The 26,719-nt window shown below is 46.6% G+C and overlaps 1 protein-coding gene across 3 annotated transcripts in view; it reads right to left on the bottom strand.

Annotated features, from left to right (window-relative positions):
- Positions 1-26,719, bottom strand: part of NRG4 (neuregulin 4) — a 66,900-nt gene that overhangs the window by 8,559 nt on the left and 31,622 nt on the right. For 2 of the 3 annotated variants that reach the window (XM_074966062.1, XM_074966061.1), the window contains exon 6: positions 13,168-13,317. In XM_074966062.1, the coding sequence (XP_074822163.1) occupies positions 13,168-13,317 (150 nt within the window). The other variant, XM_074966060.1, reaches the window with a different exon arrangement.

Genomic DNA, 26,719 nt, shown 5'->3' with positions numbered 1-26,719 from the left:
ACACAACGACCCTGCAGCCGCTCCCGGAAGGCTTGACAGCAAGTCGCACTGCCATCAGCTCCCGGACGTTGATATAAAGGGAGAGTGTGGATGGGGGGCCATAGGCCCTGTGTCTGAATGTCCCCTAAGTGGGCACCCCATCCCAGGGCTGATGCATCCGTGACGAGGGACAAGGAGGGCTGTGGGCTGTGAAAAGGAACTCTTTTGCATACCGCCTAGGGATCTAGTCGCCAGTGGAGGGAGGCCAGGAGCCACTCTGGGACTGTGACCACCAAGTTCAGGCTGTCCCGACCTGGGCGATAGACTGATGCCAGCCGGGTGGAGTCGAAGTCTGGCATACCTGGTCATGTATATGCAGGAAGCCATGTAGCCAAGAAGACTCAAGCAGCTTCTTGCCAATGAGGTTGGGAAGCTCTGAAGGCTCCAGACGAGGGCCACAATAGACTGGAAACGAGCATCCAGCAGGATGGCTCGTGCCTGCACGGAGTCCAGAACCGCCCCAATGAATTCTGTTCTCTGGGTCGGTTCTAGTGTCAATTTTGCCATGTTGAGAAGAAGACCTAACCGTCGAAACATGTCCATGACCAAGCAGAGGTGGGACTGCACCAGTTCTCTGGTGTGCCCACAGATAAGCCAGTCGTTGAGGTAAAGGTATACCTGCACCCGCCCTCGACGAAGGAAGGCCGCCACAACTGCCATACATTTGGTGAATACTCGGGGGGTCATGGAAAGACCAAAGGGAAGGGCCGTGAACTGATAGTGTTTGTGGTTGACCACAAAGTGGAGGAAGCATCTGTGCGCTGGATGAATCGCTATGTGGAAATACGCGTCCTTCATGTCGAGGGTGACGTACCAGTCTCCAGGAAAGGTATAATGGTGCCCAAGGAGACCATGCAGAACTTCAACTTTACCATGAACTTGTTGAGTCCGCACAGGTCCAGAATGGGCTGAAGCCTGCCCTTTGCCTTGGGGATTAGGAAATACTGGGAGTAAAACCCCCTGCCTCTTAGCTCCCTCGGGACCTCCTCGATTGTCCCCATTGCGAGGAGCGTTTGAATCTCCTGAATAAGGAGTTTCTCGTGAGAATGGTCCCTGAAGAGGGATGGGGAAGGGCGGTGGGAGGGCAGGGAGGAAGAGAATTGGAGAGAGTATCTCACTTCCACCGTGTGGAGGACCCAGCAGTCTGTGGTTATCAGAGACCAAGCACGGTGGAAATGGGATAAACGATTCAATAAAGGTGGGGTAGACTCCTGAATGAGGTCCGGTATGCCGTCCTCAGGCATCCCTTCAAAAGGCCTGTTTTGAGCCAGACAAAGGCTTGGTCGGGCCCTGGCCTTGTCCTGATGGGGGGGTTAGAGGGCTTCCTCCTGCCATTATGTCCCCGCTGCCTATAGAAATCCTGCCTCGGCTGAGGAGGATACAGGAGCTGTTGCGGCTCCTGAGACTTGAAGGGTTTCCGCTGGGTAGCCCATGTGTGCATGCCCAAGGACTTCATTATTGTCCTTGAGCCTTTAAGGCTTTGTAGCCTTGAATCTGTCTCTTCCGAAAACGGGCCCTCTCCGTCAAAGGGAAGGTCCTGCAGTGTCTGCTGAAGTTCTGGTGGTAGGCTGGAGGCTTGTAGCCAGGAGATACGTCTTATCGCAATCCCTGAGGACAAAGTATGAGCAGTGGAGTCTGCAGCGTCCAGCGAGGCCTGCAGGGAGGTCTGTGCCTCTGTTTTTCCCTCTTCTGCCAAAGCCCCAAACTCCTCTCTGGACTCAGGAGGTACTAGCTCCTTAAATTTCAGCATGGAGTTCCAGGAGTTAAAATTGTTACGGCTCAGGAGCGCCTGCTGATTAGCGATCCTGAGCTCAAGTCCCCCTGAGGAATAAACTTTGCGCCCAAACAAATCAAGGCACTTGGCGTCCTTCGATTTGTGTGCTGGGATTTGCTGCCGTTCTTTCTCGTTCACTGATGCCACCACAAGCGAGCAGGGTTGTGGGTGGGTGAACAGATAATACCTCTTTGAGGGGGCAAAGTATTTTCTCTTCACTCCCTTAGCAGTCGGCGGGATGGACGCAGGTGTCTGCCAGATCATTCTGGCGGGGGTTTGGATGGCCCGAATAAGGGGTAGGGCCACCCTTGATGGAGCTTCTGCGGACAGAATATCAACCACTGGGTCCTCCACCTCTACCACCTCCTCCACCTGCACGTTCATGTTCCGCGCCACCCTACACAGAAGGTCTTGGTGGACACGGAGGTCTATCAGAGGGGGACCCGAGATTGCAATGCCTGCCACCACCTCGTTGGGGGAGGAGGAGGAGGCCGCAGTGGGAAGGAGGTCATCCAGGGCCTCTTGTGGGGCTGAGCCCGGGTGTCCTGTGCCAGTTATCTCAGGACCTGGACCAGGAACTGGTGTTGGGGGAGGTCCTGAAGCGGGGAGGGGAGGTCCTAAAGCAGGGAGGGAAGGTGCCATGGTCTCCATGCATCCCAGGGCGGGCCGACTGGTGGTAGCCTCTGACATTCGTGGCTTGGACGGGGCTGATCGAGAAGCCCCAGACAGAGCACCCTGGGCCTGGTGGTACACCCAGGGCGTCCAGAACGGCCATTGAGTGGGCCCTTGAACTGGACCCTGCTCCTGTGCTTGCCAATGCCCAGCCCCGAGTCCAGGTGGCTGTGGTCCAAATGGCGGCGTTCAGAGAAACGCGATCCCGAAGAACGAGAAGTGGAACGTGAGGGCTACAGTGGTGCTGAGTGGATCTGCACCGGGTCACGTCTACGAGGCGATGGGAATGGTGCTGTGACGCTGGGGAGCGGAGCCGGGACCTGGACCAGCACCTGGATCTGGACCTGGATCAAGATGATGACTAGCAGCGAGAGCAGCGTCGGGTCCAGGATCTGCTCCTCAACGGAGATCGGCGAGCAGATTGGTGCCAGGACTGGTGCTAGGAGTCGGACCGGCGCCACAAGTATGATCGGCGCAGTGAAAAAGAGCAGCACCGGGAGTCGGAGCGCTGTCGGGACTGCAAGTGGCGTCGGGAATAGTACTGAGAACAGGATCAGTGCCGTGGCTTAACTGACAGTGCCGACGGGTGGATTTAGGGACAACTTGCCCTGGGACGGTGCCACACATACAGGAACCAGTGCCTTGGCATGAGGCTGAGGGGATGCCGATGCCGTCATGGCAATAAGATCCCTTGCGGCAGCAAAAGGCATCCGGGGTGGACGGCAACTGGACCTCAACCACGCTGTGTGTCAGGGAGTCCAGAGGCACCGGACTCAACGGCTCTCCCCTCAGGGCCGGAGTCAGCGTTGCAGAAACCGTAGGCTGTGCCCCTAGACGCTCCCCTGTGGGACACGTCTGCACAGGTGGTTCCAGGGAGGCTGGTCTCTGAGGAGGTGGGCCACCCTTTTCTGGCTTCTGGTGCTGCTTCTGGCCAGGAGAATGGGAGCAACACCGGGCTGATGAAGTTGGTTGTGGTGCTGGGGTGCGTCGGTGCTGCGGGTCTCGTTCAGAGTCCAACTGCGGTGCAGCTCCTACCGCTGCCACTGGGGCGCTGTGCACCAAGGCGCTCGGTGCCGGATCTTGGCGCACCACAGGAGGCTGAGGGCTAAGAGCTGCCTCCATGAGGAGCTGTTTTAAACGGAAGTCCCACTCCTTCTTAGTCCAGGGACAAAACCCTTTACAGATCCTGCACTTGTCTGCTTGATGAGACTCCCCCAGACACTTCAGGCAAGAGTCATGGGGGTTGCCCGTTGGCATGGGCTTAGAGCAGGAACCGCAGGGCTTGAATCCCGGAGTCTTGGGCATGAGCCCAAGAGAAAAATCGGGCAGGAGGGGGAAAAAAAAAACAACCCCACTAATACTAACTATAACTATCAAGAACTATAACTATTAACTGTAAACTATTTACAATAAACTATGCTAGGGAGAGTGGAGAGCAGCGAAGCAGAACTCCACAGTTCCAATGACCATCACGGGCGGTAAAAAGGAACTGAGGAGGCGCTGGGTCGGCTGGGGTATATATCAAGTGCCATGAAGGCGCTACTCCAGGGGACTCCACAGCCGACCCACCGGGTGTTGCTAGGGTCGAAATTCTCTGCAGACAGCACGCACACACGTAATTGGAATCAATATGAGCAAGCACTCGAAGAAGAATCCTTCAAATCCCCTTTTTCAATTCACAATGTAAATATTTAGGTGCTATTGCTAAAATATGGTTAATGTTGACACTATGCCACAGATACCAGCAATTCTGGAGGCCAGTTTGGAATATCCTTCCTTGGTGAACTTTCAGTGCGGCCAGTGTGGACATACTTGTACCACACTTTGGTAAAAGGGGCTCCCTCTTTTAAACAGGCAGAGTCAACATGTCTGTTTTGCTGTTCATGGAAGAGTAGAAAATTTCTGAATAGAGTTCAATAAAACAGCAAAGAAAACTAAGTTGCTAAAACTCAAGTCATTTGTAGTACCTGCTACATGATGCAATATTTGTGGGTGTAGAGAGCAAGTTTCCCAGTAAATATACAAAATCATTTTACGAGACTTCATTCTATCTGAAGACATAAAACCACGATCTTGACGATGTGACCATTAAAGGTCTGCTCTGAGCAGCAGTGAACAACATGATGGTAAAAATAATCATGTTTCACAGAACCTCTGTCTACACTATTTCTCCACTATTAGTAGCCATGATAGAGCTGCACCACTGGAAAATTTGGGGAAGGAAAAACCCAGTGTACACACAGCCCTAGAGTTTGTTCGATAGTGTAGCTTTCTTTACTTCATCAGGGGAGTCAGCTAGGATTTCCTGTCCTAAACTGTTGTGTAAAATGTTGCTCTGTTAAACAACTGCCACATTTCTCCCAGAGCTGGCTGCACTTCAGTAACCAGAGAAGTGATTTTTTTTACATATAGGAGCCAAGGAGGCTGTAGGAGTCAAGTCACTGTTTGAAAATCACATTGGATCTCTCTAAATGACAAAGGTAGGAGATTATCAGTTTCTGTTTACCCCCAATAGAGAAACTGTCTCCAAGGGGTATGTGATGGAGATGATGATCTGACACAGAATTACCATTCCTCAGGCCCCATCTTGATCCTACTGTAGTAAACAGCAAAACTGTCAAGAACATAATCAGAAAAAGGGATGGGTCTTTTAGAAAGGCTTTAAAGCTTCACAAAGGCCCCAATCCTACACCTGTTAAAGTCCATGACACTCTTGCTGTTTACTTCGCCACAAGCAGGATGGGGCAAAAGAAGAAAAGAAAAAGCCTCTGTTAAGGAAGTCCCACCTTCCTGTCCCATGGGAAGGGTCAGCCAGATCATTTCTGGGCCCTATGAACAAAGGAAAATTCTAGCACTTTTACCCTGCGCTGTACACAACCACTGTGTCTACCACGAGCTCTATCCCTTTAGTTCTATCCTGCTGTCTCCCCACCACTGTCCATTTCTTCATTTTCCTCTCTTCCCTTCTGCAGTGTTTCCCATTTCACTCAGACCTTCCTTCATTTTCTCATGCACCCTCTCCATCCCTCTGTCCATTTCAAATGCTCCCTCTTTTATCACTAATTCTCTCCCATTTTCCCTCTTTGTGCAGGTTCTGCCTCCCAAAAGCATGTTGTGCTCATGAATCCCTGGGCATGATCAAATATAGTGTAATACAGCTGTTTCAGATTGCTGGCAGGTTGGGAAGGAGCTCTGGCATAAGAAAAAACAAATCCTAGTGACCACTTTTACTGAAATTCTTTCAGAGCATAGCTGATAAAGATTTGATTATTCAGATACATATGAGATCGAGGATTACTCCCCTCTTCTCCCAGCTCTTTTTCCCACATAGTCCTCTTTTGTGAGCTACCTTCCCCATCAGCCACACCTGAGTTTTATAAATAAGGGGAACATTCTAGCATATCCACACATAACATACATAGCCCAGAAATCTGCCATAACAACACAGTCCAGGGTAAGGGGCAACAAGGTAAAGGAGATCTGGGTTCTGTTCCCAACTCTGCCACAGACTTGCTATGTGACTTAGGCAAGTCAACTACTGTGTCTCATTTTCCCTATATATAAATTAATATTACTTATACTTCCTAATCTCAGGGAGGTAGTATGAGTCTAAATTAACATTTATGACTTGCTAAGATCCTATGGTGCTAGAGCCATAAAAATTCTTATAAATAAATACAACAGAGCAATCCACTTTGTTTTGCGGAGTTTCAAATCTAGACCAAACATAATGCCTAGATTAGACAGGTGAAAAAGTAGGAATTTTATAACACTCAATTTTTCTTACATTTTTCAACCCAATACACTGTCTAAGAGGACAAGTCAAGAATGACATGAACTCACAGGCTGGCCCACCATAAATCCTACACTTAAGCCCCAAAAGATTCAATGATAGCTGGGTGGCCTGATTTATAGGTAACAATGTATTTTAAACAAGCATAACACCATGTACTAGAGATTATTGATCCTTGTTTATAACTCTGAAGAAATGAGAATGGACTGAAGCATCCACCTTGAAAAACCTCTGATCTGCTGATCACCTCAATCAAGAGCTAAAGATTTTCATCTGGGAAACTTTGTCTACGTATAGAGCCTTAGGATATGTCTACAGCACCGCTCAGACAGCACTGAAGGAAACCGCTGTTGTGTGTTCACACTGTCAGCTGCCTGCGCAATAGCATGTTCACACTTGCAGCGGTATTCGGAGCAGTGCACTCTGTGCAGCTATCCCATAAAGCATCTCTTCTGCTTCTGCTGCTAAGAGTTGCGGGAAGGCGGGGAGGATCCTGGGTCCTGTCCCAATGCCCCATGATGCACTGTTTCGAATCCCAGCAGTCCCATACTTCTGTCTACATTTGGCCCCATCAGGTGTTTGTGTACTGTACGCGCTGCCTCTTACGTCTGCAGGAATGGATCCCGAACTGTTGACCAGTATACTGCTCGCTCTGACTAACACGTCACAAGTGGCAGTGGAGTTATTCGTTAAACTACAAAGGCAAGAGGAATGTGACATTGATCTCGCCACACAGAGTAGCTACAACACAAGATTGGCTGTGGCATTCATGGAGGTGCTGACCACAGTGGAACGCTGCTTCTGGGCTCGGGAAACAAGCACTGAGTGGTGGGATCACATCGTCTTGCATGTCTGGGATGATGAGCAGAGGCTGCAGAACTTTCGGATGAGGAAAGCCACATTCATGGGACTGTGTGATGAGCTCGCCCCAGCCCTGCGGCACAAGGACACAAGAAAGAGAACTGCCCTGCCGTTGGAGAGTGGTGATTGCACTGTGGAAGCTGGCTACTCCAGAGTGCTACTGATTGGTCGCTAACCAGTTCATAATGGAAAAGTTGACCTTTGGACTCATGTTGACGGAAATGTGCAGGGCCATTAATCACATCCTGCTCCGAAACACCATGACTCTGAGCAACGTGCGTGACATTGTGGATGGCTTTGCACAAATGGGCTTCCCAAACTGCAGACGGGCGATTAGATGGCATGCATATTCCAATTCTGGCACCAGACTACCTTGCCAGCGAGTACATTAATCGGAAGGGGTATTTCTCAATGTTCTCCAGGCACTTGTGGATCACAGTGCGCATTTCACAGACATTAATGCAGGCTGGTCTGGAAAGGTGCATGACACACGCATCTTTCGGAACACTGGCCTGTTCAGGAAGCTGCAAACACGGACTTTCTTCCCAGACCAGAAGATCACCTTAGGGGAAGTTGAAATGCCCACTGTGATCCTGGGAGACCCCGCCTACCCCTTAATGGCGTGGGTTATGAAGCCATACATGGGGCACCTTGACAGCAGCAAGGAGTGGTTCAACAATAGGCTGAGGAAGTGCAGATGATGAGTGTGCTTTTGGCCATTTAAAGGCCTGCTGGCACTGCCTATATGGGAAACTGGACCTGGCCAATGACAATATTCCTATGCTTATAGCCACATGCTGTATGCTCCATATTTGTGAAGGGAAGGGTGAAAGCTTCACTCAGGGCTGGACCGCTGAGGCCTTAACGCCTGGAGGCTGAATTTGAACAGCCAGAGACCAGGGCTATTAGAGGGGTGCAGCACGGGGCCATAAGGATCAGGGATGCCTTGAGGCAGCAATCTGAAGCTGAAAGCCATTCATATTTGTTGCTATGCTCAGGAGTGCAGTGCTTGTAATGTTAGGAGGGGATTATGATTGGTGCAGATGATGCAATATGAAGGTTTAAGATAACTGTCTGTTGGTTTGCAGGGCTCTGTTTGCTTTCACACCAACACAATTCTTTTATTAAAAAACAACAACCGGAGGAGAGAGACACACAGAAAAACACATCAGCACTGAGGGAGATGGGGGAAGGGAAGTTCCCAGGAGGAGGTGGGGTCCCAGGATGGTTAAAGATTTGTTTATGTCCAGGGATCATATCCAGCCTTCTCCTTTGGAGTACAGTGCAGCGGGTACTGTACTTCAGCAGTGCTAAACTGCAGAGGGACGGGTGTTGAGTGTAGTGGGTACTGGGAGTCCGCAGTGCTGGAGTGTGACGGGGGAGGAGTGGAATGCAGTGGGTACAGACTGGAGCCAGGAGGTTGATAAGAGTGTGTTGGAGGTGTCTGGGGGCGCATGGGAAAGTTTTTTGCGACAGCAGCTGCAGGGGAGGGCAGGTGGGGAACTGCTTGGTTTGCAGTGCTAGTATCGCCTGGAGCATGCCCGCTTGGTGGTCCATAACGTTTAGGAGCCGCTCTGTGGCTTCATTCTGGCACACTACATTCTCCTTTTGGTCCCTCTTCTCGCGGTCCCGCCACTCCTTCGAATCCTATTTTTTGGCTGCAGAATGCATCATAATGTCACATAGAAAATCCTCCTTAGTTCTTCGTGCCTGCTTTCTAATTCTGCGCAGCCATTCAGCTGCCAATAACAAAGAGGGAGGCTGGGCTCCCAAGGTCATCTCTGTGGAATATAAATGCAACATTTTACAGAAGCAGTATTGTTTGCAACACACAACACTAATTCAGTAATTTAAAACACAGCTGTCACTAACTGGCTGACCCCAGGCAAGCACACATGAGCCACAAGACCTGCAAAATGGTGAGTAGCTACAGGAGCAGGGTAAATCAGTGTTCCCAGGCACGTGGCTCTTGGGGAGAGTCAGCACTGTAGTGGGGGCCTGATAATCATTTTCCCCACATTATCCACAGGCTGTGTTCATTATGGAAGATATCTTGCTGCTGAGGGGGAGCAGGGACTCAAGGGAGGGTCTTCTCCAAGATTGTGGCTTCCGCCCTGGCCCTTATGCGGCTCGCCTGTGTGCAGCAATGGTTCCCCTCCAGTAACAGCAGAGTGGCGCGGAAAAGTTACCATTAATGGGGCAAGAAACAAAGCAGCTCTGCCAAAGAACCTGTGGCAGTGGATTGCCCAGTATCTACATGAGGGTTTCCTGGAGAAATCTGAGGGAAATTCCCATGAAGTGAGGGAGTCAATCAACAGCCTGTTTCGCCGCTCAGACGAGGCATGTGGTGCTACACGCATCATACAGACACAAGCCTGCTTTCTGCAACCCTCCTGTCCCCAAGAACTCTCTTCAGTGATTCCCAAAATCAAATTCACTTACCAGGGGCCTCCTCTCCTGTTTGCGCTTCACCAAGCTCCGACAGCTGTGACTGGCTAGCCTCTGGCGTAAAAAAGAGCTCCTGGCTGCATGCATCTCTGACCTCAGAGTCGTCCTCTGCCTCTGGGTCCCCCTCCCCATCCTCGTCCAAGATTTCCTCCTCCTGGCTCAGTCCACTCTCGGCTGGCATGCGAGCCACCGAAGTATCCATAATGGCTTTCGCGGTGGAAGTGAGGTCACCACTGAGTATCGCGTCCAGCTCTTTGTAGAACTGGCAGCTCATGGGCGCAGCACCGGAGCAGTGGTTTGCCTCCCATGCCTTGTGGTAGGTGTTCCACAGCTCCTTCGCTTTGATCCTGCACTGCAGTGTGTTCCAGTCATGGCCCCTTTATATCATGCATTGTGAAATCTGTCCTTAGGTATCATAATTCCTATGGCTGGAGCGTAGCTGGGACTGGACAGCCTCTTCTCCCCAAATGTCGATGAGGTCCAACAGCTCAGCGTTGCTCCAAGTGGGGGATTGCCTGGTGCTTGGAGCAGGCATGGCCACCTGGAAGGATGTGCTGAGACACTGCACATGTCACCGAGCAAACAGGACTTTCAAAATTCCAAAGGAATATATGGGGTGGGGATGACGGTTGCTCACGTGAGGGCAGGGCAGTAGAGTTCAAACCGATGACCAGAGAGGCAAGAACAGGCATTGTGGGACACCTGGAGGCCAATTGCAGTGCTGTAATCAACCAGGGTGTCTACAACAGCAATGTGGCGCTGTAGCCCCAGTACAGAAAGCTGCATGCCTCTCATCGGGGTGGTTTCTGTGCACGAAGTGGCTTGGCAATGTATACACCTTGGGAGTTACAACGCGGAAAGCTGCTTTACAGCGCAGAAACTTGCCAGTGTAGACAAGGCCTTAGGCAGTAGCAAAGCAATACCATATTAGGCTTCTCTGGAGTGATGAAGACTACAAGGCTAATATTCCCTTTATACAGCAAGTGAAGTTCCTTTCTTTATGACAAGAGAAATCAGTCCCTTGTTTTTTGAGATCTCCCACAGTAGTCTGTGTTATATTCTGGATACAAGATCCAATATGGGAAGACTGAGTTGCTGCCCCTTTGTTATTTCCATAGGGAGGAATTAATCCTGAACATCCCCTGCGCAAAGCCTGAGTCAATGGACATGGAGTTTAGGATCACCCTGCAAACCAATGATCAGGGAAGCTGCATGCATTCTGTGTGGATGTTAATTCTAGTACCTGAATTAGAATAGTGGCAGTGTTCCCTTGTACGACCCATGCACAGGGATCTTTAGCCATTAAACTGTGGACTCAGGGGTCAATGCCTGCGCCCCTTCCCCAGCTCTACTGCATGCATGAGGAGAGGAGTCCCTATGCTTGATCACTCCTGTGCTATGCATCCTGTGTATGTTAAAACCTCTGCAGTTCTGTTGTATTGGGGTCACTTTTCAGCTCCTCTACCCAAAAGAAAATCTCACTTCTAAAGAACTGCAAGACTGCTGGCATGTATTTTAAAAGGCTAGTAAAGGCCTTGTTTTATTATTATTTCGGTGAATTCACAGCAATTCTAGAAGTGAATACTCTTGCCACTAGCTCCTCTGAGACAGAAAACCCTCTCCATTTCATTAAGCTCCAATGATAGGGAGGACTGATTTAATCAAAATGGTGAATGCAACAATTTTGATATCCTTTACAACTGTCTCTTGATTATCGAGAGTATTTCTATAAAATAATTTTGCTTCTTCTAATTGTATTTGGTTAAGGGGAAAAATGAGCATTCAGCAAGTTTCCATTACATCAGCTGATGAAACAAGTCTAGTTGTGAAAAGGGACTTTCAGAGGAGCAACTGAGTCTGCTCCATAGAGGGCCCAACATGGATTTGGAGGGATAAAGAAATGAGAAGTGCAGGAGGCCTAATCAGTCACAGCCAAGGGAAGGCTGCAAGTGAGCAATGTGTGAGAGCTTTTGGAGCAAAGACCGCTCGTGGAGTTAGGCCACAAGTTAGTGGTCACTAATAATAAAAGTGAACTAGACTGTATTTCAGGGATTAAAATGCTGGCTGGTAAAGGTGGAAATATGTGCAGATAGTTTTATGACAGGGTATGAGCTGGAAAAGTACTGTTGATCTACTCTCTTGCTGTTAAAGTGTGACTACTGATTGGGCTGACCTATATACATCTGAGTTAAGTCAGGGCACTAATATTAGCCCTGAGCTAACTATAGTCTCCAGATACTCAGGAGAATAAGCATAAGTAAAAACAGGATACCTGGGATGTCTAGCAAACCAAGTATATGTGAATAATGCAGATAGTTAATCGTTCATTCGTGTAAAAAAGTTTCCTGTGTCATGCTGGAACAAGAACCTGATTTATTATCTTAATCTCCAGTATAACTCCTAGCGTGTTTTTTTTTTTAAACCACACAACTGTAAAATGTTACAGGAACATTTTTTGGCAGATGAAGTACCAGTGTTTTAAGGTGGCCGACAAATGTATTTTAAAATAATAACTGTGAGATTACTGTTAGTGCTGACTTGTACAAACATCTACAATCTTGTCTATGCTAGACAGGGGTTGCTGGTATAGCTTGCTATACAGGCAAACCATCCTAACGGAGATGTGGTTTATATCAGAAAAAGGGTTCTCTTGCTTATGTCAGTTCCCTGAATTAAATAACTTCTTTTCTGGTTTAATTGTGTCTACACTAGGGCTCTTTCTGGGATAGCTATGTCAGCTAGGGAGGTGATTTTTTCCCCCCATGCTCTTAACTGACATAAGTATGCTGGCAAAACTTAATTATAGTCCAGACCTAAGGTAACAGTAGCTGTAAGCTGCTGGCATTTTTGGCATTTTTTTAGTAACTTAAATAACAAACAAACTTGAACCTGAGCTTGCTCCTTAACGTGGCTGTTTCTAAGGTTGTCCTCTTCAGATTCCTCTGTACCTGTGCCTTTAGTGCTCCTGGACTGGAGCTAACCCTCTTAATGTGGCTACCAAATTGACTCAGTAGAATAGCTCAGCTCTCCCCATTCCCAGCACAGCCATACAGAGAGAGTCAGAAATTGTCCCTGTATGTGGTAATTCTATAGTACATTTTATTTTTACAGTTGAAGGGTAAAATTCTCAAAAGTGCCTAAGTTGTCTTTCAATGGGACAGCGTATCCTATATAATGAGATGCTTTTGAAAATTTTAGCCAGTGTTCTGATTTCTGAGCACTGCAGCTGACGGGCTTCTACCTCTACTTTTTTGAAAACTGGCAATGTAAAGTGAGTTATACCTTAATGTGTTATACTCTCTGATTCTGGATATGCTTTTAGTTGTTATAGGAAACTATGGGTCACAACGAGCTTTTGTAAAGTGACTACAGCTGACAAAGCTGAAAAAGGCATTCCAGAGAACTACAAATTAGAAAATAAAATATTAAGAGCAAAAGGGTCGATTAATTTTGCTGAATAATCATGCGTATCTAATGTATAATTCATTACATAATTTTAAATTCAAATAATTAGTATATGATTACCTGAAAATAAATTTCTACTTGATTGACTAGCTTCAGTACTCTGAAGCACTTTTACCTGCAAAGGAAGTAGAATGCTCCAATTACAAGAATTCCTAGAACAACTACTGAAGTCAAGAAAGCTGCAAACAGTTCACTTTTAATTTGGGTCTTGAGACTAGGTAGCAAAACTTCTTCACAACGGGCTCCTGTATAGTTCTCAATACACCTGTGAAACCAAGTTTTATATAAATTAGATTTTTTGGCAGGAGGGGGATCATTTTCTGACACAGTACAATTCATTTATATTCATTTCTATAGTGCATATTCATATAAATCCCATTTATAGAATGATGGAAATTTCTGACATAATCCCCTTTGATTTTTGTAACATGACTGGAATGGGATAAAGAAGCATCTTTCTCCCCTAAAGTACACTTAAATTATCTCTTTACTATATATGCATTGTGAATCCAGTAGCTACATTATGCTCTCCTGCAGACAAACCTGTGGAAGGGGCAGTTTACTTGGAAAAAAACAGTAAGTTGCAGTTCAGTTCCCAGCACGTCCTCTTAGTGGAGGGCATGAAGTTTTCCTTGCCACACAGGGAGAGGAGAGTGTGGCCTTCCAAATGTACAGAAATAAAATCAGTGGAGAGGAATCATGCTGCCTGTGCCTCCCTCCCTGCACCTTTTGTAGATTTACCTTTTTCTCTCTATCCAAGAGCTGCTACTGTTATGACCGATCGAGGAAATGGGCATTCATTGCGACATGGGACGTGAAAAACACTTGACAAATTGCAATGATAGTTACATTTGTAATATATACAGTGAAATAACAGGCATACCAAAACACATTATATGTTTTTAAAAAGCAGTTGCACTCACAGAGGGACCTAGTTAAAAGGCTTCACTGCTACTGCTACCTTGTGTCAGGCTGGTCAAAAACTTTTCCAAAACTAAGGGGAGGTAACTTCTTTGGTGATCACTGTAGCTTCTGACACAATGTAACAAAATTCCTGCTCTTTAAGTGTATATTAGTGTCAGGAATCAGTGCCTGGACCAGATCTAGTCTAGAAGCAGGGCCTTCAGGAGAGCCAGGCTCTGGCAACCTAACAGTCTGGTATGTAGTACGCTGCTTGATTGACTGAAAGAGCCTTCAGACCAGCAGCAGCTCCAGTTCAGTGGCTGATCAAAGCATTTGCCCACAGCTGTGATAGCTGCTCTTGCCTTGCCTCACTCCAAGGTCACCTGGTCCTGTCTCTCTGTTCCAATTCCTGACTGTCGCTGACCCTTGGCTTGGTGCCTGGCCTCAGACTCCAGCTCTGATGCTTGGCTCAGTTTCCTTGCTATTGATTCCTGCTCTAACCACTGGACATGACCACCCATGTCCTGGTCACCAACAATTACAAGCAGTGCTAAAATGTGTGCTAAAGGGGTATACCTCACTGAGCTATATGCACACAGCCAGGTAAGCTAAGCACCACTTTACACATTTGATTTTCCAACCTGCCAATCATTTTCCCAAACTACAAAACAGAAGGGTGACTCTCATGAATGTTGTATCTATCATGAGCTCTCCTAATTTCTCTTCATGACATCCTGAGATGGACTATGTTACTTCAAGTTTTACAGTAATGAAGAATAAAGGAAGTATTTATAAGGATTTGCAGGAGCTCCTGCAACTAACCCAATAGGCTTGCCTTGAAGATCTGTCCAATATCTGTCCTGGCTGTTTGGGTGCAGTACTGAGTTCTAGATTTTTAGCCTCCATAAGTAGAACACTGATTTGTGATTTTTGGCATGGTGCTTTGTGACTAATAGTTCAAGAAATTCCATCATTTGCAGTAAATGCTGTACAAAGGGCCAAACTGTGGCTTCACTGTACAAAGAGGCTGCATATTGGCAGTAACACTTGGGTTTTAGGAGGGGTTTTTCTGAAGCAGACAGGGCCTGATCATCCACTACCTTGTACTTTATGTAGTCCTTTACCCCTGTGAAAAGTTACCCTCCCCGTTTCAGAGAGGTGTAAATGGCTACACAAGATCAAAGGTAACAGATAATCGGGTTTCTAGCACCAGGATTATTTGGGGAGGCACAATGTAATCCAAAATCTATTGTTCTGTGATACAGGTGTATACGTCATTAAGTCTATAGAGTCTCAGGCCAAAAACCCCTCATCTGAACACTTCTCCCAAGACGCAAACCATCTACCTACTAATCCAAGATGACAAAATATACTCCACATGTATGAACTAGTGCACCACAAAGGATCTTTTTTTAAACTGCTTTAAAAATCAGACATAGAATTCATGCTACTCTATCAGTGAATTGGCTCGAGTTTGACCTCTGTTTTAGGTGAGTGATATGATTCATATGCCATATACAGTTATGGTTATTGTAGAAAGTAGTAATGACTTTACATGTGATCACCATCGTTGTTTATTTAAATGGAAATAGGCTTTTAGGGAAAAATATTGATTTTATATATACTGTTTAAAAATTGTGAATGTATCACTGAAGAATTACTAACCAAAAACGTCACTCTGGAAAATTCAAATTAGACTTGGCAGATCACCTTTTACACGTTTCTGTTTGCTCTCATTTGAATCAGGATTTATTACACTTCATAAAGAGTCAGTATATTATCATCTTGGCTATGATGACAGTGCAGTGCAAAAAAAAAGACTGGGCCAAAATCTGTTCTTAATGATACCATTGTCAATCTGGGTAATTCAAGTGAAGTCAATGAAGTTATGTTACATTTACACTAGTGTAACTGAAAGAACTTGGCTTGCTTTTTATACAACTGTAGTCCAGGATTCAGTTTTGCTAGGTTATAGCCAAATATATGGGCCAAATTATGTAAATATGTTGTATAGCTACAAAAATGGTTGCATATTAATGTTGGAAGGGCTGAGTTTGCATCCCTGTTTTGGCAGACTTTGGCCCTATATACAACTTCACTTGTCATATTGTCTCTGATTAGAACAGAAATAATCTGGGGGGAAAGTGCACAGGTGGAATTATGACATCAAGAAGCACATGTGCAGAAACGTATAGATCACAGTTCTTGACCCTTTGGCCCAATCTCAGAATGTTCCTTGTTGCTCTGGTCAGTGAGTTCTGCAGGGAGACAAATTCAAGGCAGAAAATTTCACTCCCACTTCTCCCTCCCACACTGCCCTGTTGTACACAGGTTTCTTGGCAGGCACCAGTGTGCAATCCCCTGCTAGCATTTGACCCATAAACTTATGTTACTGTGAAAAGGTTTGTATACAACATTTCATAACTGTTAATTGGATTTAGAACTAAATTACTCATTGACTGAATGTTGTTCAGTTGGAACTGGTGATATTATAACCAGTCTAACTTAATGGTCTGTTCATAATTCATACCATGTAAAAGTCAAAGAAATATATTTATATAGGCTGAGGCTACAATACTTATTTATGGACATTTCTTATCTAAAGTTTTTTTAAAGACTGGCTGACTGTACCATATAAAACTGGAAAGCATTTTATTCAGTAACCATACTGTTTATATCGGCTAATTTCTGTATCTCCTTACCCATTTTTCATTACTAGGGACTTTTGAAGGAAAACAGGATCTTTGTAGTTTCAGAGTACATCTGTTCCTGCTTCTTACTCTTGACTTTGAAGTTACAATCCTTTGTGACATTACAATAGATTGCTATAGCTGCTATTGTAATGACACAAAGGATTATTGGCTGAATTCTGTAAGGTGCCACTGGCTGTTGAGGGTGTTCAGTGCCTTGCGTGACTGGGCTCATAATCGTACATCTCGACAACAATATACTGTAACATCACAAGGACTGAGACTTTGTCAAGAAAAAGAAGTTGGAGTTGACTATCCAACAGAGGACAATTCTAGAATATCTGTAGTCAATTGCACAAAGAAATCTTCCTGATTTCTCAATTCTTCTGGCACACAGAGATCATAATCTCAATTTGTTGTCCAAATGTTTTCTCTCATTTTCAGTCATCAGATACCAATAATGACTAAATGAACACCATTTTCTTTAAGTCCATTGCTTGAGACCTGATCTTCTCAAATTTACTATCCATGCAGAAACTTGATTCCTGAGAGCTCTCCAGACCCTGCTTAATCAACTGATAACTGTGAGATAACATTTCAGAACTTCTCTGTAGATTTTCATATAATGCAAGTTATTTGCATAGTGTCCTTCATAAAGGTATCACAAAATGTTTCATATTGAGAAATACAACAGAAATATAGCTTTAAAGAACAATTTGTCTCATTCAAATAGAAATGGGAAACGATGTACAGAGCTGCAGAGAAAAACAAGCACAGAAAAACAATGTGTATGCATTTTTCTTGCATTTAACTGTTATTGAATACTGGTGACAGGAAGAATGGAAGCATACAGTGTTAGGAAAGGGAAAGGTGAATAGGTTTCAGCTTCACATAAAGAAGAGTTTTAAGGCAAGAGTAGAAGAGGAAGTAAGTGAGTGACTTAGAGGGAAACAAAATGCGTCAGGAGACGTGAGAGAGAGACTGTCGTGAAAAATCACAGAGAAGGGTCTGGGGGAAAAGCAAAGGTTAGAAAAGTAGAGTCATCAGAATAGACAGATTGGGTGGGATGAGGTGAGTAGTCAAAGAATATTTTAAAAATAGGAGGAAAACTTAGAATGTGATTGTCAAGGCTGAATCCCCATTCTGTCACTCCAAGTGCAGAAAGTGGGGGCCCGCAAGGATTTTAATACTTGCCATTCCAGGCTTGTATTAAACTCCCAAGGTTACAGCTTTTCTCTGACCTTGGCTTGGTAAACGCTGCCACCACCCAAATGCAAAAAAACACTCTTTTTAAACCCAGGAAGGAGCACTTGGGAATTCCTCCCTGTGGGGTACCCTTAAGCCCTTTCATACACACACACCCCGGGGAAAGAGCTGAAAAAGAAAACAAAGGAAATTAGCTGTGGCTATCAGTTAGTCAAACAACATGCACAAATCTCTTACGACACCAAAAATCCAATCCTGTTCTTAAAAAAGGTAAATTTTATTAAAAACAAAAAGGAAAAAAATACATCTGGAATTTAGGCACTTTGCTAGATCTTAAAAGAAACAGTTACAAAAATTAAGCACCCAAAATAGCTTTCTTTGGGGTTCAGCTTATAGGTTACAAGCAAACAAAAGCATCAGGGGTTAGCACAGAGGACATCCACAAGCCAAAATAAGAAATAAACCTGATAGCATCTAACTAAACATTCCCTATCCATATTATTTCTTCTAGGTATGGAAGATACTTTTTCATACCTGGTTCAAACCTTACACAGCATTTCTGCTTATAGCATTGCTGCTCTGTGTTCCGGCAGCCCAGAGAACAACAGACAAGGGAAAACTTTCCCATTTTTTAAGTTCTAGCCTTCCCATTTGCTCTTTTGGTCAGGTCCCCACTCCTTTTCTTTTACCTGTGGGCTTGTTAACTCTTTACAGGTAAAGCAAGCAGAGAACAGCTACCAAGAGGGATTTTACAGCTAGCTGGCTGGCTGGGTGTCCATAAAAGGGAGCTCTCCCCTCCCTTCATTTGTTATACGCCCCCCAAATTACAGACAGTGCTGGTCAGCCTGGTTTAGGTCGGGTGCACACCGGTTGGGATTTCTTTCTGGAGGGTTAGGAAACAGTTACTAAGATACATGCACCTCTAATTTTACTAATAATTACATGGAGAACTAAACAGTACTTTTTAAAGGACTACAATGACTTAGAATACAGGGACATTTTCACCTGGCTGATTCTGGGAAACCATCCCGGGACAGTGCATCAGCCACTTGGTTAGAGGCTCCTGAAATGTGTTGTATTTAAAAATCAGTCTTGAAGAGCTAAACTCCACTGAAGAAGTTTTTTGTTAGACGCATTGACTGTGAACCCACTTCAGTGGAGCATGGTCAGTCTGCAGGTGGAACCGCCGTCCCTAAATGTATGGCATAGATTCTCCACAGAATACACAATGGTGTAACATTCTTTTTCTGAGGCTGACCAGTGGCTTTCCCTCTCAGAAAGTTTTTTGCTGAGAAATACGACAGGATGGAACTGTTGATCTGGTCCTTCCTGCATTAAAACTGCTCCCACACCACGCTCAGATTCATCTGTGGTTATGACGAACGGTTGTTTGAAGTCCGGGGCCTTCAGTACAGAGTCAGAAGTAAGGGCCGCCTTAAGCTGCTTAAAAGCTTTCTGACACTTCTCAGTTCACTGAACTGCATTTGGTTGTTTTTTCCTGGTCAGGTCTGTCAGTGGGGTGGCGATTTGGCTGTAGTTTGGTACAAATCATCGGTAATACCCAGCAAAGTCCAAGAATAATTGGATCTGCTTCTTTGACTTAGGGACAGGCCAATTTTGGATAGCATTTACCTTAGCCTTTAGGGGGTTGATAGCATCTTGACTCACCTGGTGTCCACTGTACGTTACCCTAGGCATATTTCACACTTTTTGGCTTTAACAGTTAATCCTGCCTCCCTTATGCGCTGAAAGACAGGTTGGAGGTGTTCTGCCCATGAATCTGAGAATATAGCCACATCGTCAAGGTAGGTGACTGCAAATTCCCCAAATCCAGCTGGAAGGTTATCTACCAATCTCTGGAAGGTGGCGGTTGCATTTTGCAGTCCGAAAGGGAGCACATTAAATTCATACAGCCCTACATGGGTGATGAAGGCTGACCTTTCCTTGGCTGGTTCATCTAGCGGCACTTGCCAGTAACCCTTAGTTAAGTCTAAGGTGGAGATGAACTGGGCACATCCCAGTTTCTCCAATAGCTCATCTGTGTGTGGCATTGGATAGATTTCTGGGTGAGGTATAGCCTTTAGTTTACGGTAGTCCACACAAATGTGGATTTCCCTGTCTGGTTTGGGAACCAGAACCACTGGAGAGGCCCATGCACTCTCAGAGGGGCGGATTACCCGTTCGTAACATGTCCTTGATCTCCCTTTCTATTGCGGTTTTGGCTTGAGGGGCCATCCGATAGGGTTGGGCTCTAATTAGGCGAGCATCACCTGTGTCAGTGGAGTGGTACGCCCGTTCTGTCCGTCCTGGGGTGGCTGAAAACATTGGTGCAAAGCTGGTGCACAGCTCCTGGATTTGCTGTTGCTGCTTACGCCCAAGGGTCGTGGAAGCATGGAAGGCTCACCTCTTCCACGCCACCATTGCTTTTTCCTTCATAGTAGACTTCTTCAGGCCACTCAGTGTTGTCTCTCTCCTGGGCTATAAACTGGAGAACTTTGATTTCTCGGGAATAAAAGGGCTTTAGAGAATTAACATGGTATACTTTAGGTTTTAGGGTAGGTCTGGAAATGCTATGAGGTAATTAACAGCTCACAGGTGCTCTCGGACCATAAATGGCCCCTCCCATGACGCTTCCATCTTATTGGCCTGGAGCGCTTTCAGGACCATGACTTGGTCACCTACTCTGAAGGAACGCTTTCTGGCATGTTTATCATACCAGGCCTTTTGCTCTTCTTGAGCATCCTGTAGGTTTTCTCAAGCAAGGGCTAGAGAGTCTTTGAGGGTGTTTTGCAGGTTGGTTACAAAGTCCAAAATGTTAGTTCCTGGAGAAGATGTAACCCCCTCCCATTGCTGCTTCACCAACTATAATAGCCCCTTAAAATCATGGCCGTAGACGAGTTCAAAGGGTGAAAACCCTAAACTGGGATATGGTACAGCCCTGTAGGCAAAGAGCAACTGCTGCAACACTAGGTCCCAATCAATGGAGTGCTCATTCATGAATTTACATATCAAAGTCCCCTTGAACTTCTCCACTAGGCCATTTGTTTGATGGTGGTAAGGGGTGGCAACCAAATGGTTCACCCCGTGAGCTTCCCAAAGACGTTTCATGGTCCCTGCCAGGAAGTTAGTTTCCGAATCTGTAAGGATGTTGGAGGACCAACTTACCCTGGCAAAAATGTCTGTCAATGCCTGGCTCATGCTTTTAGCCCTGGTGTTGCTTAGAGCTACTGTTTCCAGCTATCAGGGGGCAAAATCCATAGAAATCAGTATGTACAGCTTTCCTCTGGGTGTCTTCTTAGGGAAAGGACCCGGAATAGCCACAGCTACACCCTGAAATGGAACCTCAATGATGGGGAGTGGCTGGAGAGGGGCTTTGACCTGCTCTTGGGGCTTTCCCACCCTCTGGCACACTTCACAAGACGGGACATAAGTAGAAATGTTCTTGCCCATTCCCTCCCCATGGAATGACTTCCCCAAATGGTCTTTGGTCCTATTCACCCCAGCATGGCCACTAGGGTGATCCTGGGCTAAGCTCAAGAGCTTTTCCCTATGCTTATTTGGAACTACCAACTGTTTCTGAGGATGCCAGTCCTCCTTGTGCCCACCAGAAAGGGTCTCCTTGTATAAGAGTCCTCCTTCTATAACAAACCTGGACCTATTAGAAGAGCTGAGAGGCGGTGGGTCGCTCCGTGCAACCGTCCAAGCTCCCTTGAGACTCTCATCCACTTTCTGCTCTGCTTGGAACTGCTCCCTTGATGGTAGAGACATTAGTTCCTCACTGGGTTGTGGACTTGGGCTTGGTCCCACTGGAAGCAATGCAGGTGATGGGGTTGTTTCCGTTGACTGTGAACCACTCTCCCCGCTGGTGCACTAGGTGGTATTTTAGGCTCCGGTTGAACCTCTTGCACTAGTCTAGCTACTGCTGGCGCCCTTTGGTGCTGGCTCCCTAGACTCTGGTGGGGTTGCAAGCACGGGCTCTGGTGCTGAATGCGCCACCAGTTCCAATCCTTGGGAATGGTTCTGGCTGGGTTCCAGGAACTGGATTTACAACTGCTGCCATAGACTCTGGTCTGGAGTCTCATTCCACCACCTCTGGCTGGGTTCCTGTAGAAGGCTCGGGAATGGAGTTAGGTTTGGAGGCCTGTTTAGCCTGGCTGCAGATGACCATCCCCACCCTTTTTGTTAGCCTCACATGGTTGGGTAAGTCTTCTCCCAGAAGCATGGGAATGGGAAAATCGTCATAGACTGCAAAAGTCCATATCCCTGACCAGCCCTTGTACTGAACAGGCAACCTCGCTGTCGGCAAGTTAAAGGGTTGCACTGTCACTTGGGCCTCTGGGTCTATGAATTTGGGGTCCACCAGGGATTGGTGGATAGCTGACACCTGTGCTCCAGTGTCTCTCCACGCAGTAATCTTTCTCCCACCCACACTCACAGTTTTCCGAGGGAACTTTTACACTGAAAACTTTGGCACTGTTCAGTTTAGGCATCTATGGGGTTCAGCAGGCATTTTGCCAATCGCAGAGGAGCCAAAACTGGGATTTAGGCACATAAGGCCCCTTGTGGATCCAGCCCTAAGTACCTTCCCAAAGCCACACAGAAAGCCTGTGGCAGAGCAGAGAACTAAACCCAGGTCTCCCAAGTCTGAGCCTAGCACCCTAACCACTGAACCAGCTAAAGCAGCAGCCCCTCACCGGCTCTTTGCATGTGTGCAGCCTGAAGACAGACATCACACAGAGCAAGGACTCTCACCCCTTGGAGAGAGATGGACAAACACAGGGATGAAGCAAGAGATACAGAAAGAGACAGGATTTACTGAAGATTTATAGGATTAGTCTAGGAAAGCTGGAGGAGAGTCGGGATTAGACTAGGGGCTAGGAGAGGTGAAGGGAGGAAGTAGAAATAGTTGCCACTCACATATTGGAATTTCATGGGGGAGGCACCTTGAGGAGGTGCAGGAGTGGGGGTGAGGTAGAGGGGTAGCTTGAGGAAGAGAAAGCAGTACGGGACCTGACTATGTGAGGACTGTATAAAAAGTCAGGTGGCAGGAAATTGAGAGGCTTAGAGAAGGTGCCGTAACCTTAAAGGACCCTTGGGGACACTACTAACATCAGCCAGTGAGTTGCTTCTGTGTAGAGGACTTCCTAAATCTGTGATCTGCATGGTTATAGACCCACATTAATTTCTTTATGGATGGGCAGACACACCATCAAGTTATACAGGAATTCTAAGCCATGGATACCTTCCCATCTGTGGTGGCACATTGTGCATATCTCTGTGATAGTATCAAGGGGAAACTATGCCATCTGTAGTACTGCCAACACCAGGCATTTGAAAATTATGAGGCTGGGCCCAAAAAAGTAATGAGATTGCCTTACAAACAATGAGATATGTTTAAAAATAATTGTGTTCTTTTTATTTGCTTTTTGTTTTTTGAGCCTTTAGGGTGCAGTTGGTTCATGTGTTCAAGCTTTTCTCCACAACCATGAAGTGTAGAAACATACCTTTATAAAAAAAGAAAGCTGAGATTTTCTCATAATGTCTAGACTCCAGGAGCTGAGGCATTTTTTTTGAAACATCAAATGTTTCAAAAGTTTGCACCACTGAGTCTGAAATAGAAAATGTACCTAATTCTATGGATATGATGGCTGTACTTATGTGACACACTGGTAGTGTATACAGCTGTGCTAGATCATTACCCAGAATCATGCCACTACTTCCACATTCTGCCCTTTTCTCCTATAGTATGTAACCAATTTACAACCACAACTTGCTGCCTTTGCTTGAGCACTCAAGAGAGGGACCATTTATTAATTATGGTGTCAACGTCAGTGCAACTGGCAGGGCTGGATGAAGGCACAGGAGCTACGGGCCTATGCCTAAGGCCTTAGTTCCTGGAGTTATGTGATGGGGTCAGACGTTTTATTATTTTTTTTTTTTAAGTAAATGTCTGGTCCTCATTGTTGAAAATGTGACACTTCTGCCACATAGGTAATAGCAGCAAAAAGACCATGTTTAATATATCACAAGAACTAGGGGGTCACCAAATGAAATTAATAGGCAGCAGGTTTAAAACAAACAAAAGGAAGCAGTTTTTTCACACAACGCACAGTCAACCTGTGGAACTGTTTGCCAGAGGATATTATGAAGGCCAAGACTATAACAGGGTTCAAAAAAGAACTAGATAAGTTCATGGAGGATAGGTCCATCAATGGTTATTAGCCAGGATGGGCAGGGATGGTGTCCCTAGCCTCTGTTTGCCAGTAGCTGAATGGGTGACAGGGGATGGATCACTTGGTGATTACCTGTTTTGTTCATTCCCTCCGGGGCACCTGGCACTGGCCACTGTCGGAAGACAGGATACTGGGCTAGATGGACCTTTGGTCTGATCCAGTATGGCCGTTCTTATCTAGGGACCCTCTTGACAAACAACTAAATCAGCTAAAACCTGGGAACACTATCACAGTACTCTCACTTGGACTTGCAGGTCTCCCTTGAAATATCAGTAGTACTATTTTCAGAAGACTGAGAGTCCATTTGTTCTGGCAGAGTTAGGTACTGGGGCTCAGCTGTCTTAACATGTGGTTGGTGCCTAACTGAGTGCCTAGTGCCCCTTTGCAGGGAAAAGCGCATGGAAAACACCATTTTCCACCAGCCCATTGGATTGGAGATAATGGGGACTAGAGATTATATGTCTAAACCCAAACTTCCCTAAAAATTGCTTAAGCTCATTGCCACCACAGAGTGGCCCATTATCAAACATTACTGTGTCACTTATACCATGTCTAACAAAATAGATTTGACATGCACAATCACCAGTTTAGCAGTAGTGTCTCCTAGTAAAGCTATCTCAGGGAAATTAGAATAATAGTCTAGAATGCATTTTTTCACCAGTAAATGTAAACAAATCTATGCCTACTTTGCTCCAAGGGACCAATTTTTCCAGTGCCACCAACATGGGCTCTTTTGCTTAACCTGTCATGTATTTTTGGAATGTGCAATGGGTCTTGACCACTTCTTCAATGTCACTGTTTATCTGAGACCAGTATAAAACATCTGCAGCCTACTGATGCAATAACATCTGCCTGACTTTAGAGCAGGGGTGGGCAAACATTTTGCCTGAGGGCCACATCTGGGTGGGGAAATTGCATGCAGGGCCATGAATGTATGGCTGGGGCAAGGGGTTGGGGTGCGGGAGAGAGTGCGGGGTGTGGGAGGGAGTATGGTGTACAGGAAGGGGCTCAGGGCAAGGGGTTAGGGCGGAGGAGCAGTAAAGGGTGTACAAGGGGGCTCAGGGCAGGGGGTTGGAGTGTGGGGTACAGGACGGGTTGGGGTGTGGGCTCTGGCCCGGTGCCTCTTACCTGGAGTGGCTCCGGGTTGGCAGCAGCACCGCTAAGGCAGGCTCCCTGCCTGCCGGGGCCCGACGCCACTCTCAGAAGCAGCTGTCACCACATCCCTGCAGCCCCTGGGGGCAGATGGCTCCACACGCTACCCTCGCCTGCAGGTACCTCCCCCGAAGCTCCCATTGGCCGCGTGTTCCCAGCCAATGGGAGCTTCGTGTGTGGAACCCACAGATAAGGGCCACAGGGACGTGGTGCCAGCCACTACCGGGAGCGGCGCAGGGTCCACAGCACCACTGGGATGGCAATCCCGTGGGCTGGATCCAAAGCCCTGAAGGGCTGGATCTGGCCCGCGGGCCGTAGTTTGCCCACCCCGCTTTAGAGAGAGCCTGAAACAATTGTTCTGAGAGGTGTGAGCTACAGCCTGCCTCTTAATGGGGTGTTAATACCAACACCCACTTTTGAAGGGCCCTCCAACACCACTCCAACAAAGCACTCCGTGTATGGAAGGAGAAAAGAGCAGCAGGCAAAGCCTGCCCACCCAGGCAGATACTCTTCCGACTCTCAAGGGGAGGGAGGCCCCTGAAACTGTTCATGGAGTGGAGTTGCCCCTGCTTGATTAGCAGGGGAATCAGGCCCACTTTGGCGCTGGCTCTCCAAGGTGAGACCAAGAGGGAGCTTTGGCTATGGTGTGTCTAGGAGCAGGACTTGATTGCCTCAGTCAGTAGCTGGGCTTCCTCTTGTCCTCTTATCCTCTCTGCTTCTGTCTTATCATTTGTGCCTACCCCAACCTTTACCAGTTTGGCCACTCTCCACTGGGAATAGCCATTACTTGAAAATAACCTGCTTTTACACTGCTCATTACTGGGTGTCCAAGCTTCATTAGTATACTGCCAGTTACCACTGCACCTGCTGGCTGTTTCTGCTCAGCCTTAAACACCAAGGATATTTGTGTGGACACTTTGAAAATCCCAAGTACTGTATACTCAAGCAACTTGTGAGCAGCCAAATCCAAGCTGTGAAAATTGCCTGGGCACATAATTCGCTCACACTAGTGCCCCTTGCTGGGGACCCAAATAGTTATTTGCATCTACCCAAGATTTTAAAACATGGCCATAGTGTATAGAACTTGCCCCTTCTCTGCTTCTTCTTCTGTTTCTGCAACCTGTGAGCAGAGATATATTCAGCTTAAACAGTGACCAACTCCTGTTCCTGATCTCTATCTCCTAGGCTTTTCTATCTGTTCAGATGCTGATGAAACAATGGTGTCCGTGCAGTCCACAGATTCCCTCAGAGGATTGCTGAAGCATCTAAACTAGACTGGGAGAAGGGGAGGGGCAGAGATATTCAGAAACAAGGAGAACAGCAATGCCAGGAGAGCAGAGCACCGTATAATAGTGAAGCTTTGAAAAGATATTCTCAGTATTGGGTCCCCCAGCCATAGCTGGACTCCCATCCACAGAGATTTTCAAAGAGCATGCACTGCCCACATTCTGCTTCCCTTTCTTGTCTGAGTGCCCAAAACTGG

The sequence above is a fragment of the Natator depressus genome, chromosome 10, assembly GCF_965152275.1.
Source record: "Natator depressus isolate rNatDep1 chromosome 10, rNatDep2.hap1, whole genome shotgun sequence".
In the NCBI taxonomy this organism is placed as follows: Eukaryota; Metazoa; Chordata; order Testudines; family Cheloniidae; genus Natator; species Natator depressus.
Note: the sequence above shows the minus strand (reverse complement) of the source record. Positions and strands in the feature narration are given on the sequence as shown.